General features: G+C 39.8%; 1 protein-coding gene across 11 annotated transcripts; it reads left to right on the plus strand.

Moving 5' to 3' along the window:
• The first annotated feature begins 1,145 nt into the window (after positions 1-1,145).
• On the plus strand, positions 1,146-16,534 carry LOC108043554 (fasciclin-1). Of its 11 annotated transcripts, XM_017122315.2 has the most exons (17): positions 1,175-1,286; positions 1,844-2,084; positions 8,308-8,440; positions 8,518-8,684; positions 8,752-8,982; positions 9,039-9,207; positions 9,477-9,637; positions 11,224-11,232; positions 12,031-12,039; positions 12,501-12,655; positions 12,719-12,809; positions 12,875-13,095; positions 13,155-13,317; positions 13,377-13,524; positions 13,721-13,756; positions 13,938-14,063; positions 15,559-16,534. In XM_017122315.2, exons 2-17 carry the CDS (start codon positions 1,983-1,985, stop codon positions 15,561-15,563), a joined length of 1,926 nt encoding a protein of 641 aa, XP_016977804.1. In that variant the 5' UTR covers positions 1,175-1,286; positions 1,844-1,982; the 3' UTR covers positions 15,564-16,534. The 11 variants fall into 11 exon arrangements, with proteins under 11 accessions (XP_016977796.1, XP_016977804.1, XP_016977795.1 ...); XM_017122307.2 differs by lacking the exon at positions 15,559-16,534 and having other exon boundaries at positions 1,146-1,247; positions 13,938-14,983; XM_017122306.2 differs by lacking the exon at positions 15,559-16,534 and having other exon boundaries at positions 13,938-14,983.
• Positions 16,535-16,857: the final 323 nt, after the last annotated feature.

The following is a 16,857-nucleotide window of genomic DNA, read 5'->3' on the forward strand; positions in this document are numbered from 1 at the left end:
CCAACAAGTTTTCAATAGGATTTAAATCCGGGGACTGTGCTGGCCATAGCATTTCATAATCTTTTTCTTTAATAAACCACTCCCTGGCCACTTTACTGGTATGTTTAGGATCATTGTCTTGCTGAAATGTCCAAATTAAAGGCAAATCTTTCTCAGCATTAAGTATTTGTGCATATGTATATTACTCCATGATCCCATCGATCATATGTATGGGACCTACACCGTTGTATGAAAAGCATGCCCATACCATGATTTTAAGTAATGGCACCTTCCGTGAACTTCGCTCATTCAAATTTTTCTCAAAAAGTCGCCGGCAAATGGTCACATCACTGATCCCCAAGCCAATATTTATATCCCTAGAGGAAGCAAAAGGATTAGCTTTGCTGAAGCGTACTATGCGTCGGTCCTCTCCAATTGTGATTTTGCGAATCCCACCTCGTTTTTTTGGTTTCGGTTCATATTTTATGGCATCGGACAACATCTTGGCAGAACATTTCAATAGGCTTAGAATAATTTTATATGTTCTGCCCTCCTTTCTAAGCCGAATGATCTCTTCCCTTTCTCGCTTGGAGCATTGAGGTCCTTAACCCACTAAAGTGAAATTTTTTGCAATGTAAAAGTATATTGTCGTATTAACTATAATAATGAACTCAATTAAACTCCCTTTTCACAACATGACAAACAATTTCTGCACTTTTCGCGAAACAAAATCAAAAACTGCTATTTCAGTGAATAGCCAAAACTATTGGTACGTAAAGCGAATCTAACGAAACTTTTGCTTATTTCTTATCTCTATGTTCCATTTTACAAAATCAATGTGCAATAGATCAACTAACAAAAAGGAATATTCCAAAAAACCGTTTTATAATTGTTCTTCTGTCGCACTGCTATTTCTTTGAGCACAGCTGTATATGTAGACATTTGAGTAAGCAGACATTTCTTACAGTGCTATGATTAAAGTGGATTGTGTGTGGGGCTAACAGAGCCACAAATGGACTGCAACTAACAGAGTGCGTAGGAACTGGAGTTAACAGTGTGCAAGAACTGAAGTGGGATTTTCTGCACTAGTTAGAGATGGGAAAACATCGATATCATATGCAAACATCGATATTACATCGATGACATAATTATTTCTCCCTCAAAGTGCCACCCCCAACTGAAACGCTCGGCTTAAACCTGTTCTTCGTTATTCGTTTTATTCGAAAAAAAACGTTTGAGCGTGGCGCACGTTGCGATTCCTCCGACTGGTGTGTACTCCCCGTCGAACCCTGTGGAAAATCTATACTGTGCGTTAGATCTAACTCTGAAATAGGTGCAAGCATTCTCGTTATTGATTTACCACCGCGCTGAGTTCGTTTGTGTGCCAATTAAAGATATATATTTTTCTCAACCGCCGAGTTGCCCTGCACATTGCATAAGTTCTGTGGCTGTCATTAATTCCTGCGGACCGACTTTCCAAGAATTTCGCAGAGACCGAAAAAAAAGCTGCGGGAAGAAACTATAAAAAAAGTGCCGCTGCAGTGGAATGGGAATGTGCGCATAATAATTAAACACAGCAGACCGGAGAAAAAATAATACACAATAAGCGCAGCTTTGTTTTATCTGTGTTGTGCTTGCCGATTCCTCGGTGGTCCGTTTTTTGCTTGTTGTTCTATGTGACATAACGGTATTTGGATAGCGAGAGCGAGAGGGCGGCAAAGGCTTAGTAGAACAGGAAGCTCAGATAACCTTGCAATAACAAAAAACAGCTAAGCCCCGCATTTTTTCAGCTACATACATATCTGTGAATTAATATTTTCTTTGCGAGGATGTCGGCTAACTGTTGTTTGCCTTTGAATTGCAGATCTTAATCGTAGAGCAGCACTCACACTCGCACACGCCCCCCGCAAAATAACACACACACACACCAACACACTGCCAACAGAGATCCCAAACAAGTGTTGTTGCCGCATCACCGTTCTTGTTGTTGCTCGACCGCTAAAATGCTGAACGCTGCAGCGCTTTTGTTGGCGCTGCTCTGCGCCGCGAATGCAGCCGAACCCGATTTGGCGGACAAATTACGCAATGACTCGGAACTCTCTCAGGTGAGTCAGAAGAAGAAGAACAAGAGAAGGAGGAGGAGGAGAAAGAGGTGGTAGATGATTTGACTAAGCTCCCAAGCACCCCCTTCGCTCACCTTGGCTTATCCCTTGGTACAGTCGGCACTAACTACGATGAATTTTGTATAGCCGTAAAAAATCCATTTCCTCAATTAAATTACTTTTAACCCTTAATAGTGTTAAATAAAACAGAACAAAAATGGAAAGCTTTGCTGTTTAATAACCCCAATGTTTCAGAACAACAAAATTAGTCTTTTTAGACAACAGTCAGACTAGGGTTCGTTTATTCGGTCTTATTGTAAGCTAAATTAATACATTTGTGGAATTTGGTAGCTTTAAACCAACAAATTTTAGCTTTCCATGTGGATTAGAAAACGATCATAAAAGAGTTTAAATTATGGTAAATTTTCCAATATGAAAAAAGTCAAAAAGTTAAGAAAAGAAAAATTGGGTTAGGGTTATGCCAACATTTTTATTCCTGTCGCATGTTTATAATAATATTGAACAGAAGAAAGTTATAAATACTCCTTATAAGAATATCGGGGGAATCGAATTGTGAATCTATGCTACCTTGTTTAAAAAGGGAATACTAATAGCATAGGTATCTAAATGTAGCCATATATATTTATGTCTGAATGTTTTTTAATGATTTATCAAAATCGGAAAACTATCTGATTAAATAAATGTATTGACCAATAAATTTTTGTTGTATCCAGCATAGACTTTGCCGATGTTAACCCAATTCATAGTCTTTACCAACTAATAGTTCAAATTTTCAAAGTTTGGCTGTAATTGTGCCGCCTCCCACCAAAGACGCCACATTTCGCTGGCCTTGAAAGGAAAAGCCTTGATAGTGTGTGCGAAGGGGACGGGGCGAGGCGGAAAAAGGAGCCTGCGCAAGAGGGACGGACAGATGGCTTAGGCGCTCGCATTTGGGCACAGGTAGCTTTATTCCGGCAGCATCGTCCTTGACCTTTAGCCAACGCCATCTCACTTGTTGTTGGGGCTGTGGAAAATCGATGATGCTGCCTGAAATCCCTGGCGGAAAGTCCAGCCGACCACTAAACTCCACTTGGCCACATTTCGTATGCATGGCGGATTATGTTAAGTAAAAATGAAAAGCCACATACATAAATTAAGCAGAAGTCCGCCGACTGAGAGCCCATCAGACAAATGCCGGCCGTTGACGTCCACTGAGCATAACAGTTTTATATTTAGTTTTGCCTTTTTACACCTTCACAGGCCAACACACACACGGTGGTTATTCCAGCACAAGAGTTAACAATTATACACTAGGAAAAAAGTATCTAAAGACTACCATGATACTGCTATTAAACCTAATTATTGTGCCAGATAAAATTTCAAATTTTTGTAGCTCAGCAGTATTAAATTTAGGATATTTTGCTTTACTAAGGTACCCTTTCGGAAAAACCCCATCTTAGCCCCTGCTTACTTTTCCAGTCTGCTTAACATTTAACGCCCAAAATACGCGTTGAGTGAGCGAAAAATAAATACTATTCCAAGTAAAAAGAAAGCGTGCGACAGAAGGCAAGAAAAATACTGGTGTAATTGTTGCAGCAAGTGTCTCTGAACTCAGGGTCTCAGGGAAGTAGTTGCATCCACCAGCCAACACAACCTTTTTGAGTCGCTATAGACGAAACAGAGCGTACAGCGAAAAATAAAAAAAAATCGAGAAGGGGGTTTCGGCTTGCTCATTTGCACCCTTGGTTTAGGGTATTGTTACTTCGCCTAGCAGTTTGCCTCTTTTAGAGGAGAAAATTTCCGGCCTCATATAGTGTTCTGTTTACATGAGGGTTGGTCATAAAAACGTAGGGGCGGAAAGTAATCTTTGGTCACTTATGTAAATTTCATGCTGTAAAACTGAAGGATTAAAGTCAACTCTAACAATCGTTTTTCCAAGTTGTTTTCTTATTAAGTTAAAAACAAGAGAGAACGCTATAGTCGGGTGCCCCGACTATCAGATACCCGTTACTCAGGTAAAGGGAGTGCCAGGGAGATGGAGATAGAAACTTTGATCACGCATAACTTTTTAACGAATGGTCCGATTTAAAAAATTTCTTCTACATTTCGATAGGTATTGATAAACACAATAAAACTGCATTTTTACTTTTCCGAAATATTTAAATTTTTAAAATCGTATATAAGCGATTGTGGGCGTTAAAGGGGGCGTGGTACCTTTTTGAAACAAACTTGCGCTGCGTAGGAACTCCTAAAATCTACATGCAAAATGCCAATCTTCTAGCTTTTATAGTTTCCGAGATCTCAGCGTTCATACGGACAGACAGACGGACAGACGGAGAGACGGACAGACGGACAGACAGACGGACAGACGGACATGGCTAGATCGACTCGGCTAGTGATCCTGATCAAGAATATATATACTTTATAGGGTCGGAAACGCTTCCTTCTAGCTGTTACATACTTTTGCACGAATACAATATACCCTTTTACTCTACGAGTAACGGGTATAAAGATCAACTGGAAAGAAATACTAGGCATTATGTTAATTTCTCTTTTTTTTATATATGATATTTTTTCTACTTTTCCTATAGGTAATAATACAGAAATACAACTTAAAAATGTAATTTTGAAAGACAAATTAAAAGTTTTTTGGGCTATACTATACAAAATTGGTCTGCAAGAGTATTCCAGTGTTCAGAAGTCGAAGTTTTATTCATTTTCTTATTGTGCCTGCACTTCTTATTATGGGTTAGATAAATATAGGTTGGGTATTTCTTCGTTTGCAGCTTACGCCTTGTGGTTTTGCTTGGCAAATCACCTGGCGAGAGTTTTTGAATGAGCTGATACCGCATTCCCTGCTAGTCCCAGTAAATTACTTAGACTTTATTTAGCGCACTGGCGGAAACTCAGCATATCTGAGCCGAGCATTTTTTAATCTTTAAGAGTATAATTTCAGCCGAAATTAATTTACATACATTGCTTAAGTTCATGCTTGCGTAGATGTGATAAAAAATTACTGATGTGCGGGTCCGAGGAACGAGATGACCTCCTGCGACTAACCCCCACTTCCTGTCGTGCGTCAACGTCTTCTGCCTTTTATTAATTTTAATTTTTAACCTTTGACTGATGCAATTGCAGTCGGCCAAGTGAGGGTGTGGGCAGCTTGGGTTGTCAACTGCTGGCTGAACTCTGTCTAGGAACACTCACTGTACCGAACAGTCCACACTCTCACTTGCAGCATCATCGAATTCAATTAAATTTAATTTAAGAATTCAATGCGATGCCAAGGCGCGTTATTTGATATGCGACGAGCTCCATTACAGGCGGGGCGATGAATGAGCCACGACTGACCTTAATGGATCCACATGCTCATAGACGGATCTCCGTCCGTCAGAGCTACATTTGAGATCCGTGGCGTGGAGGCGAAACGGCCTCGGAGTGATGCCCCAGTAGGCCCCCTTTCAAGCCCCTTTCCACTGCCCTGCCAATTAAAAGAGAAATGTTGTGCCTCAATCTCAAGTTCCAAGTCGGGGGTTGAGACTGCTTTCGCTTCTGTTTTCTGTTTCTGCTGCCGCTGCAATTATCAAAAAGAAAATACTGTACAACCGACATATGCATACATAATTTGTACCAATTAAATTTATTTATACAACATGCACTCGCACAGAAGGAAAACATCCGTCAGCCCCCTGCTCCTGTTCCGATTTCTGTCCCTATTCCAAAATACGAAGCTTGACTCGCGCTCTTGGCTAATTAGTTTTAATGATTCCATTAAATAATGAAAATTGAATTTCCTCAAGTGCCTCGCCCCCCGAAAAACACAGCGCTTTTCCTTTAACGATTGTAGTTGTTTTGGTATAGGAATTAGTACAATTTTTGCTACAAATCGAAAGAAAACAAAACAAGTTTGAACTGCCAGCGGTTCTCTCTCTCTCTTTCTTTCTTTCTCTCTCTCTATCTCTTTCAGAGCACTGCCAAATCCTTGAGCCGCCTTATGCAAGTTAGGGTAAGCTGCAATTCCAAAAAAAACAGAAACAACACGAACACAATTAAAGCTATTGTAAAATTTGATAAAACAAAAGAAATCATTTACAACACACATGTTTTCGACTTAATTTAGTTAACCAGTAGTCATCGAGCCATTGGCCAAATTATTGTTTGCCCCGCCGTCTGACTCTTACCCTTGATTTTGGGGTGCGTCTGTGGCCCCAGGGTCATTGGCTTGGCACTCGGGAAAATCAAAATGCGCTATTTAAAACCCTCCCCTTTGGGAGCACTTTTGGCGGTTGCGAGACGAGAGATGTTTGCATAGTAAATGAGACGCCCCAGCCCGAAAGGGAAACTGTTTATCGATGACAGGATAATACTCTTACAATTGCTGCAAATTTTCGGGCTTCTGAAAAAGACTCCCCGGGGAAAGGCCGGCGGCCTTATCGCGATGATGTGCCAAAAGAGCCGGAAACTCATTAAGATGCGTTCCCTTCCGCCCTGTTCTTTCATCAAATGCAAAACATTCGATAACGGAAATTTATGAAAGTAATTGCATCTAATTGTCAAAGGCTTCTAGTCAGAACCCAAGGGGGTTGAAATTGGAAAAGATGCTGACAGATGGGCAGTGGAAAATGGCCGCCAAGTGAAAGTGTCACAGTTTTCGGGCAAACAATATCTATTCAATAAAACTTCTCTCGAATCTATTGGCTATTGTACCTGAGCGTATCCTATATCAACCTGTGACATATGCCACAGCCAGTCAATAATACCCCACTTAACAGCAGGTCACTCTCTTGGCAGATAAGCGAAAACATTTCGAGAGCGAAATAGAAACCGTCTAAGCAGTTCTGGCCAAAACAGGAGACGGGCTAAGAACAAAGCCAGCGGCGACTCGAATGTCCACGACCAGGACAACAACAACGCTAACGGCCCCGACAACTGACGGTCTCAAATTACCAAAAAATAAAATGAATGGAGAGCAAGACTGCAAAGTATTTACACTCGGGAAAAAAGAACAAAAAGTCATTGTAGCAGAACTAAAATCGTAAAGTGTTTGTTTGGAAAAGTTATTGAACTCATCGAAGTACATTACAATTTTTAGGTTTTAAAAGTTCTCGAATTACAATCTTATTTTATTCATTAACAAATTCAGAATATACATAAAATGGCTTAAGTCAAGTCTGTTTTATTTTGGATTGCACAATAATAGCGTATAATCTATTTCCCCAATATACTACACAAGGTTTCTGGAATACGCTTTCATCTTAATTTTGATGAAATTGTGATCTGGTTATTCCTTCAAATTACATTTATTAAAATAACAAAGTGTAAAGTTGCCAATTTGAAGAAATGGAATAAGGAATCTAATGTAATATTAGGCTTTGTTTATTTAGAAATATATACGGTTAATAATGAATATGGATAGTTGTAATTCGAGAACCTATTCCTTAACTTATCCCATTTTCCTCTGTGTATATGCGTGTGTGTTGGCGATGCCAGAGCATAGATATGTGCAGCAGGCAGGGAAAATGGAAATGTAAAAGGGAAAGGAGGGAATTTTTAAGCCAAATTGCCATGACTCATGCTGGGCAGTAACGAAAACACGAGAGTCACACGACCGTTTTAAAGGAGGGCACGGAAAAAGGTGTTGTCCCCGGCAGGACACGCACCCACACAGATACACTCAGACACATATATGTTCACAGGACCTCATAAACCCGATTGGGAATGTGCAGCGGGGCGTGGCGGCCAGTGGTTCTCCGCCGGGAAGCCGCAGAGTGTGCGGTTGCATGTGGCCTCATGTGGCAGGGGCAGGTGGTCCGCTTGGGCAACTGACTCTGGGCCTTATTTAGGGTCAGTGGCTGCCTTTTTGGGGTGGCTGGAAAATGCATTTTCACATCCCGCTCTCAATCGAATGACACACAATCCACTTGGGCGGCGTAAGCCACCCCGAGGCTTACGTAATTGGTTCAATAAACCTTTTTTCTGGTACGCCGCCCTGCCATCCCAACCAGGACATGCATAATGTTGTTCTTCATTTTATTAGTTTGTTTGGCGTTGCCATGGTGCTGGGCGCTTGCCGTTTTGCCAAAACCGCCCAGCAACCGACTATGAACCACCCTGAAAAACACCCACTCCACCCCAGAACCACCACCCACTACTCCCCACTCGGTTCGATAAGATATTGGCAATAGAGCGACGCGAATGAGTGTAACGAACCAGTTTATCTTTGCAGTTCTACAGCCTGCTGGAGAGCGATCCCATTGCCAACTCGACGCTTTCGCTGCGCAGCTGCACGATCTTTGTGCCCACCAATGAAGCCTTCCAGCGCTACAAGAGCAAAACCGCCCATGTGCTCTATCACATAAGTGAGTTCAGTTTCAATCAGGCTGATTAAATATAATCAAAATAACATGACTGTAACCTCTGAAACCCCTCTTTGCAGCCACTGAGGCGTACAACCAGAAATCACTGCCGAATACCGTGTCATCGGACATGGCCGGCAATCCGCCGCTGTACATCACAAGGAACACGAATGGCGACATATTTGTGAACAATGCTCGGATCATACCCTCGCTCAGTGAGGAGAGGAACAGCAATGGCAAGCGACAGGTCAGTGGCCCCCGCACATGTTACATTCTATAGAGCCACAAAGCAACCTATTGAACTCCCCTTACAGATCATGCACATTATCGACGAGGTGCTGGAGCCGCTCACGGTGAAGGCTGGCCATTCGGATACTCCGAAAAATCCGAGTGCTTACAATTTCCTGAAGAATGCCGAGGAGTTCAACGTAGACAACATCGGCGTGCGTACTTACCGCAACCAGGTGTCGTTGGAAAAAAAGGAGTCAATGTTTGAGGCCGCCGGACAGCACACCTTCTTGGTTCCCGTTGATGAGGGCTTTAAGGTTGGGTAGTTAGCGTTTTAGGTTTTCTTAATTTTACCAGCTCCCCATGATTGCAGCTTTCGGCTCGCAGTAGCCTGGTGGACGCCAAGGTCATCGATGGCCACGTGATACCCAACACTGTCATCTTTACTGCCGCTGCCCAGCACGATGATCCCAAGACTTCCGCCGCCTATGAGGATTTGCTCAAGGTCACCGTCAGTTTCTTCAAACAGAAGAACGGCAAAAGTAAGAAAACCAAGAATGCAATCAATTTGAACCAAAAATTTGTATTTCAGTTAATTTTCTGTTTTTAAGAAGAAAATCTTTATAAGAAAATAAATTCGAAAACGTGCAATTTTTAGGAAATTAGATTACCCCTATGAGATCATTATACTGATTTGTTCAGATAAGTGCATAGTGCATTTTCAAAATAATATGATATATGAATATGAACATTTTAAATTGATAATTTATCCGCTTTATATGTTTTAATACTGTTTATAATTTGTTTGCAGTGTACGTAAAGTCTAACACTATTGTGGGTGATGCCAAGCACCGCAACGGAGTGGTTCTCGCCGAAATCGTCAAGGCTAATATTCCAGTGAGCAACGGGGTCATCCATTTGATCCACCGACCGCTGATGATCATCGACACGACGGTCACCCAATTCCTGCAGGTATGTGAGGTGTTGGAGAAACGCATATAGTGCAATTGTAGCCACACAGACAGTGCAAGACACAGACACCCAGAAACAATGATTGTGCCTGCGGCTTGTGATAAGGCTTGGCATTTTGATTGGCTCGGCACGCACTGAAAGATAGCGCTGGCGGCAGCTCCGAAGAGACTGGGAAACCAATTAAATCGCTTGCCAGTTGCCCCAGCAAATGCTACAATACATGAGCTAAACACATTTAAACACACACGTCAAGCACTCGGCTTTTCTTTGACCTTAATTGAGCTGCTCCTTAATATAAAAGTCGCCAAGGGGAGAAAATTCCCATGGTTAAAGTTTCCTAAGAGCTCAACACAGGGCAAAGACAAATCCAAAAAAATTTGCCCCCAGAAACCACAGCTTAAACACATACAATTTAGAATAGATAAATGCAAACACTAGTTCTGAGAATCCCTTAGATACAAATGAAAACCCAAAAGACTGATTTTATCTAGAGCTGAATTTTTGCCCAAAATTGATGCAAAATCCTCCAATAAAGAATTTTGCTCAAAAGTCAGTATTCTAATTCGGCTCTATGTAAAATCAAAAGCAAAATTTTATTTTAAAATAATTTTTAAAATATAAATTTTATTTTAAAAAAATTTTGGGTGTAATGTAAGTATTGCCAAAAACTGAAAAACCAAAAAAAAAATATCTAAACGCAATGTATTCCATGTAAATTTTTCTATGAATCAGATTTCCGTACCAAAATGCATTTCACTGGCAGTTATTGCATTCAAACTGCTAAAAACTGCCTCAGTTAGGCAAGGCGCTTTAAATTGGCCTCGAAATTTGATACGTGATTTATTCACAAATTGGCGAACACTAAGAAATATGGCTGAAAAGGCGCTTTGCTCGATCTGACCGAAATCGACAAAAGCTTCATCACCAAAAACCCCATTGTTCTACATTGAATGTATTGGTAATTTAATGGCGTCATATAATAAAATAATGTATAAATTTATCTATATCATTTATTGGCTTCCGCCCTTCGATCCCTCAATCGCCGTGCATATCAATGGTCAATCATCGATCGCTCGCTATCAGCCGGCATGCTTTGATCATAATCGTAACTGTAGCTGTATATGTTTCCTCTAAGACTAATCCGAAACCATTACCCCGTCCGATAAATAGCTTTCTCATAGGCATATACATTTTATACAGTGCGTTTCAAAACTATGATAAAGAATTCAAGGAAATGTACCAATCACATAAGATCGAAGCTTTTAATATAGTAACATAGTTATCCTTTAGTTAAACCTATAGTTGTGAAACGGACTGTAGAATGGAAAAGTCATTCGAACGCTCAAATCGTCAGCGCCCCATATCGTGCTATCGTTTTCGAAATTTTAAATCTAGTTCTGTTGTAATTACTTGTGATACGATCCTTTGGCTATTTACTGATCCATACCTCTATCCTTTGTTTCTCGCAACATGCCGAATATTTGTATCTAAAACTACAAACAAACCCAATCCAACCACATATCGCTCTAAAATTGAATCGATGCACCGAATAATTGAATCAAAACCAAATGCGTTAACGCAATCAGTCGTTCAAGGTAAACAAAACCAAGATCCGATCCTTAAATTTTGTTTAATAATTTTTTTATAAGTTGCATTTTGTGTTGCATCCCCTGCTATATTACGGTTTGCATGATTTACCCTTTTTTAAAAACAATTAATTGGCTCTAAAACTTGTGTAGGTTTATTAATGTTTAAAAAAACAACATCAGATCCAGAATATAAATGTGAATCTATTGTTTATACGGCACATAGTTAATGTACAATTCTAGTTTAGTTTAGCAAATGCACATAAAGCTTTTATATATTCTAAGAAGAACTAATTTTACAAGGGAAAATAAGAGAACAAGGTGTATTTAAATAGAAGGGTTTATTAGCTTTAAAAATTTATATTTTAACAGTTATTCAAATTTAATATTTTTTGATTTTCGTTTGAATTTTGTTTTTACGTTTTTAGCCTAAATCCCAATAAGAAACTTAAATAATGTTGAAAGCAATATACAATGTTTTGTTTATAATGCTTAGTTCGCTGTAAGCGTTTGACAAGTGCACGCCGTTCAATAATAATGTACATAAAGGAACCATACCGTTTGCCTGCTTACTGTAAAATGCCTAAGAACAACGAAAATTAAATATATTTCCCTTGTGCTTCATTTCAAACGTTCTTCTGTGGCGGAACAACTCGGGCAATCTGCGTGGAACCCAAAACCAAAATAAATTAATATAAATTTAAATGTTTCAATTCAATTTTATTCGAACTTTATCTTAACTTAATCACCCCGAATGAAAAAATGAATATTTCTTCTTCTGATACTCCGTTTAAAAAACTGACTTAGTTCATGAACGTAAGTAAATAACACCAGCAGAACAAAAACCACAACAGTCATCAGTGCAACGCCTTGCTATTAAATTGCAATCCAACCCTACCATCGCACAATCGTTCCACCATTCAAACGAATAACTTAATTACATGGTAGATTTGGTTTCCATGAAACTCATTCATTTAGATGTTGGAAGTGAATCATTTTTCGTTATCTCCATTGATTCACGACTCAATTGACCAGCTATCCAAACCCTTACTCAATATGTGTATAATTGGCTAATCTTATAATCACATAATTCCCTTAATGTTGTATTATTTTTGTAATTGTTTGTACGTCTCCAAAAGAACACAAAAACAAACCCTGAAAGCTAATACGTTTCACATCCCTCCCTTCATGCAACAAATATTATAGTTATATTTTTAGCTTGGAACTGAATTTTCTTTATACGATCCACATTAATAATTTCGTTATATATTTTAAAGGAGAATGCTGATAACGGGCCCCTGCGGAAGTTCTACGAAGTTATCATGGACAATGGAGGAGCAGTTTTGGACGACATTAACAATCTGTCGGAAGTGACCATTTTGGCCCCCAGCAATGAAGCATGGAACTCTTCCAATATCAACAATGTTCTGCGGTAAGATCACTCATATTGGCAACATTATAACCCATTTAATAATTGAAAATATTAACTTTACAGAGACCGCAATAAGATGAGACAGATCTTAAACATGCACATAATCAAGGACCGCTTGAATGTGGATAAGATCAGACAGAAGAATGCCAACTTGGTGAGGATCTACTTAAGTATTTAATTAGGTCTGATATTTTCTAACTGAACCATCTGTATCAACAGATTGCCCAGGTGCCCACTGTCAACAACAATACCTTTCTCTACTTCAATGTCCGCGGTGAGGGATCGGATACCTTAATCACAGTTGAAGGTGGCGGCGTTAATGCTACCGTTATCCAGGCTGACGTAGCCCAGACCAATGGATTTGTTCACATTATCGACCATGTCCTGGGCGTGCCGTACACAACAGTGCTTGGCAAATTGGAGTCCGATCCCATGATGAGGTAAGATTGATTGTGGAGCATTAATAAACATAGTTTAAATATCAAACATATTCTTCAAGTGACACCTACAAGATGGGCAAGTTCTCCCACTTCAACGACCAGCTGAACAACACTCAACGCCGATTCACCTACTTCGTGCCCAGGGACAAGGGCTGGCAGAAGACCGAGCTGGATTACCCATCAGCTCACAAGAAACTGTTCATGCAAGACTTTGCCTATCATGTAAGTTGCTTGCCAGCCATTTTGTAACTTGTAATACTCATATTCAAATGTAATCGCAGTCCAAGTCCATTCTGGAACGCCATTTGGCTATCTCGGATAAAGAGTACACCATGAAGGATCTGGTCAAGCTCTCGCACGAATCAGGCAGCGTTGTTCTACCCACATTCCGTGATTCACTGAGTATCCGTGTGGAGGAGGAGGCTGGACGTAAGTACACCACATTGAAAGCCAAGGGCTCAACTGCTTCTCCTTTCAATTCAAGTCGATTCGATTCATATTTGATTTGATTATATTGGTCCTCCCCTACCGTGCTGCATTACTAACCGAACCTATTTTTCTACAACTCTCGAACTAAATTTTTCGCTTTCTGCTTAACTAAATCTAATCGTTGTCCAATCGAAAGATCTCCATGATGAGTATGCTAGTCACGAATGGACTGGTGAGTGCTGTCGTTTGTCAAACCCACACCGCACCGCCCACAAAAAAACCCGACCTGGCCATAACCATGCCCACCCATAGCTCTCTCATCGGGCAATCCACTAGCATTAGCCACCCATCGAGTGCATACAATTGGCTTCTTATCCGAACAAATTTCTAAAAACGATTACTTCCTCTTGCAGGCTATGTGATCATCTGGAACTACAAGAAGATTAATGTTTACCGGCCCGATGTGGAGTGCACCAACGGAATCATCCACGTCATCGACTATCCGCTTCTAGAGGAGAAGGACGTGGTTGTGGCCGGAGGTAGCTATTTGCCAGAATCAAGCATTTGCATTATCTTGGCCAACCTCATAATGATAACAGTAGCAAAGTTCTTGAACTAAACGCATCCGATATGTATAAACCAATCCAAAGCAAATGCAAATGCAAATCAAACACTACAACAACAGTCGTCTACAGAACAAGAAACAACAACACTCAGTATCAGACTATTGTGACATCCACCACGGATGTAAATAATCAGCACTAGTTTGTTGATACCGATTGAAATCCACAAGCAACCCAAACTGTATCTGTAATATATATGCGTCACAAGGAACGATCATCATTCCAACATGCCACGCCCATGCCACCCACATACACACAGCCCCACACAGAAAGACACGCATGCAGAAAACTGCCTGCTGAATTTGCTTTAGCGAAGACAGCTTTTTCCACAAATAGCTGGCAACAAAATTAGGATGGCGACGAAGCCCTTACTTTTAAGAATTCAACTCGATTCCCCTTCAACGGCCTTATGTATTATATGAAATATGAAACTCTGTAAAACATTTTAATTTTATGTTCGACCTATAGCTTACGTTCATCAGCTCGCTAAGATTTAAGTTTAGACCCACGTCGATCTGTCTGCCCACGCATTGACATTGGTATCGTACCATAGAACATCCGATTGTGTTTATGATTTTAAGTGTACATTTTTTTGTGAATTGCTTGTTTTAGTTAAAGGTCTAATTTATGATTTATGAAATGAGTTATCTTAAGAAGAATGCGAATCTCATTGTACATGTCGAAGCAGAAGCAATAAGCGCATCACACTCTCATACTCGAACACCCACACATTCCCCTATCCATAAATACATACGAACATGTAACGAAACAAAGTCATTGTAAGATTTGAAATGTGTGAAATTTGATAATAAACTGAAAGTTTTATTTGAACTTAACTATTAAGAACGCCAGCATTCTTGTCACGAATCACATCGAGTGACCTCTGTAAGCTCAGAACTATATCAAAATCGGACAAGAAATGTGCAAGCAAGCAACCAACAAATTCAATTATATAAAATACCATCCTGCCCTGCACTTAGTTATTAGCCCGCTATGCATGTGAACCCCCCAGATTAACCCATTCGCCCACACACACCAGCCACTTGGAGCGAGAGTAGCCACTGCAACTAGGTTAGTCCAATGTAAAACAAGTTTCGAAACTGCCGCCAACTACAAACTATACAGCATACATACAATCCCTGTAATCTAAATCACTCACAGGACACTACTACATGTCATCACTGAATGGATTTTGATACCGATTTTATCTTGCATACAAACAAAACCAAAACCAGAACAACAAAATGAGAAACCGAACTAAATTCTCCCTCGCCCGAGCAGTTGCATTTTAAACTTTGTATGTAGTTTAAAACTAGTTTTTAATCGGACTTAGAACAACCCAATCGCTAACTATATACCAACTCTCTTTCTATTTCTCTCTGTCTCTCCCCCTAATGCTATGTACTTATAGGTTAGACATTGTAACTAGCGTAACCAACCAAAACCCGAGCGTTAAGTCGAACACACACAGAAATGTACTATCCCCAAAAGAAAACCAAGCGAACTTGCATTCCTATCAGCAGTACACACTGTCTCAACTTTCACCACCACCCACTTAGGAACTCAGTCGAGAGCGAAAACCCAGTTGTGGCAGTCGCTTCACGTAGTTGCTATTTCCCGATACGATCGGAACTTTCCGGCAGTCTTATCTTTAGTAGGTGGTATAGTTTCGTTTGGTGCAGTGCAGTGCCGTAGCAGCTAAGTGAAAATGAATATGAGATCGAAAATGAATATAAAATCGATAATGTAGAAATGAATACGCTAATGAAATGTACACGTAAGCTTTAAAGAATCGCTGGAGGAGCGCGGATCGGAGGATATAGGAGGAAGAACCGCATTGCAATCGCAATATGTGTCCGTAGTCAGTAGTTACACGTTAAGCGGCGTCTTAACGTGTAACTAGTGCCTTACTAAAGATAAAAAACGCATTACCTTAACCTTTATACAAATTTACTCGAAACATACTTGTACCCCAAACATACGTTCCGCTTCGAAAGATATCCAGATATATAAGGAGGTACACCCAACAATACAAGTATAACTACAAATGATATTGCGCCACACGCTATTTACACCAAAATACACCAAACAAATCGAGAAATGCATATTTTTCATATATTTAATTGTCAGAATAATATAACGTATATGTAGTTTATTTACTGTAAAACTCAAAAATCTTAAAAAAAGGAAATTAAATCACAAATATTGATGTATATTTAGCCATTGATTTTCGAAGCAAGCGTTAGACACGGGAATATATGAATAAATATATATACAACAATATGCGAAACCAAGCAAACTATGGAAAACTGCAGTGCAAAAGAATATTATTCCATTTTATTTTACGACAAGCGCTTTTTACAAATAAACCGAATCCATTTCAATTAATCGTAAATGAACAGCAAGATTATATTTAGCATTAGGTAAACTAATTAATACATGTATTAGAAAACCGAATGTCAACAGAGAATCTTCAGCAAGCTTGAACGAATAATAAAACTTTAAAACTAACTATAAATAAATGAAGACGTTTGTTTAAAGGTATTCTATGTTCTAAATTACATTATTTAAATTCTGGGTGTTTTTTAAAGGGTTGCCTAAAAATTCGGGATGGTAAGTAATAATTTGTGGTCATGACTCCAGCATGGAGGAGTGATAGCCTCCTAAACCCCAACTCCTCTGCTTAACAGAAATCAGAAAAGCTGACTTG

This window comes from Drosophila rhopaloa, unplaced genomic scaffold (assembly GCF_018152115.1).
Source record: "Drosophila rhopaloa isolate 14029-0021.01 unplaced genomic scaffold, ASM1815211v1 contig_155, whole genome shotgun sequence".
NCBI classification, from domain to species: domain Eukaryota; kingdom Metazoa; phylum Arthropoda; class Insecta; order Diptera; family Drosophilidae; genus Drosophila; species Drosophila rhopaloa.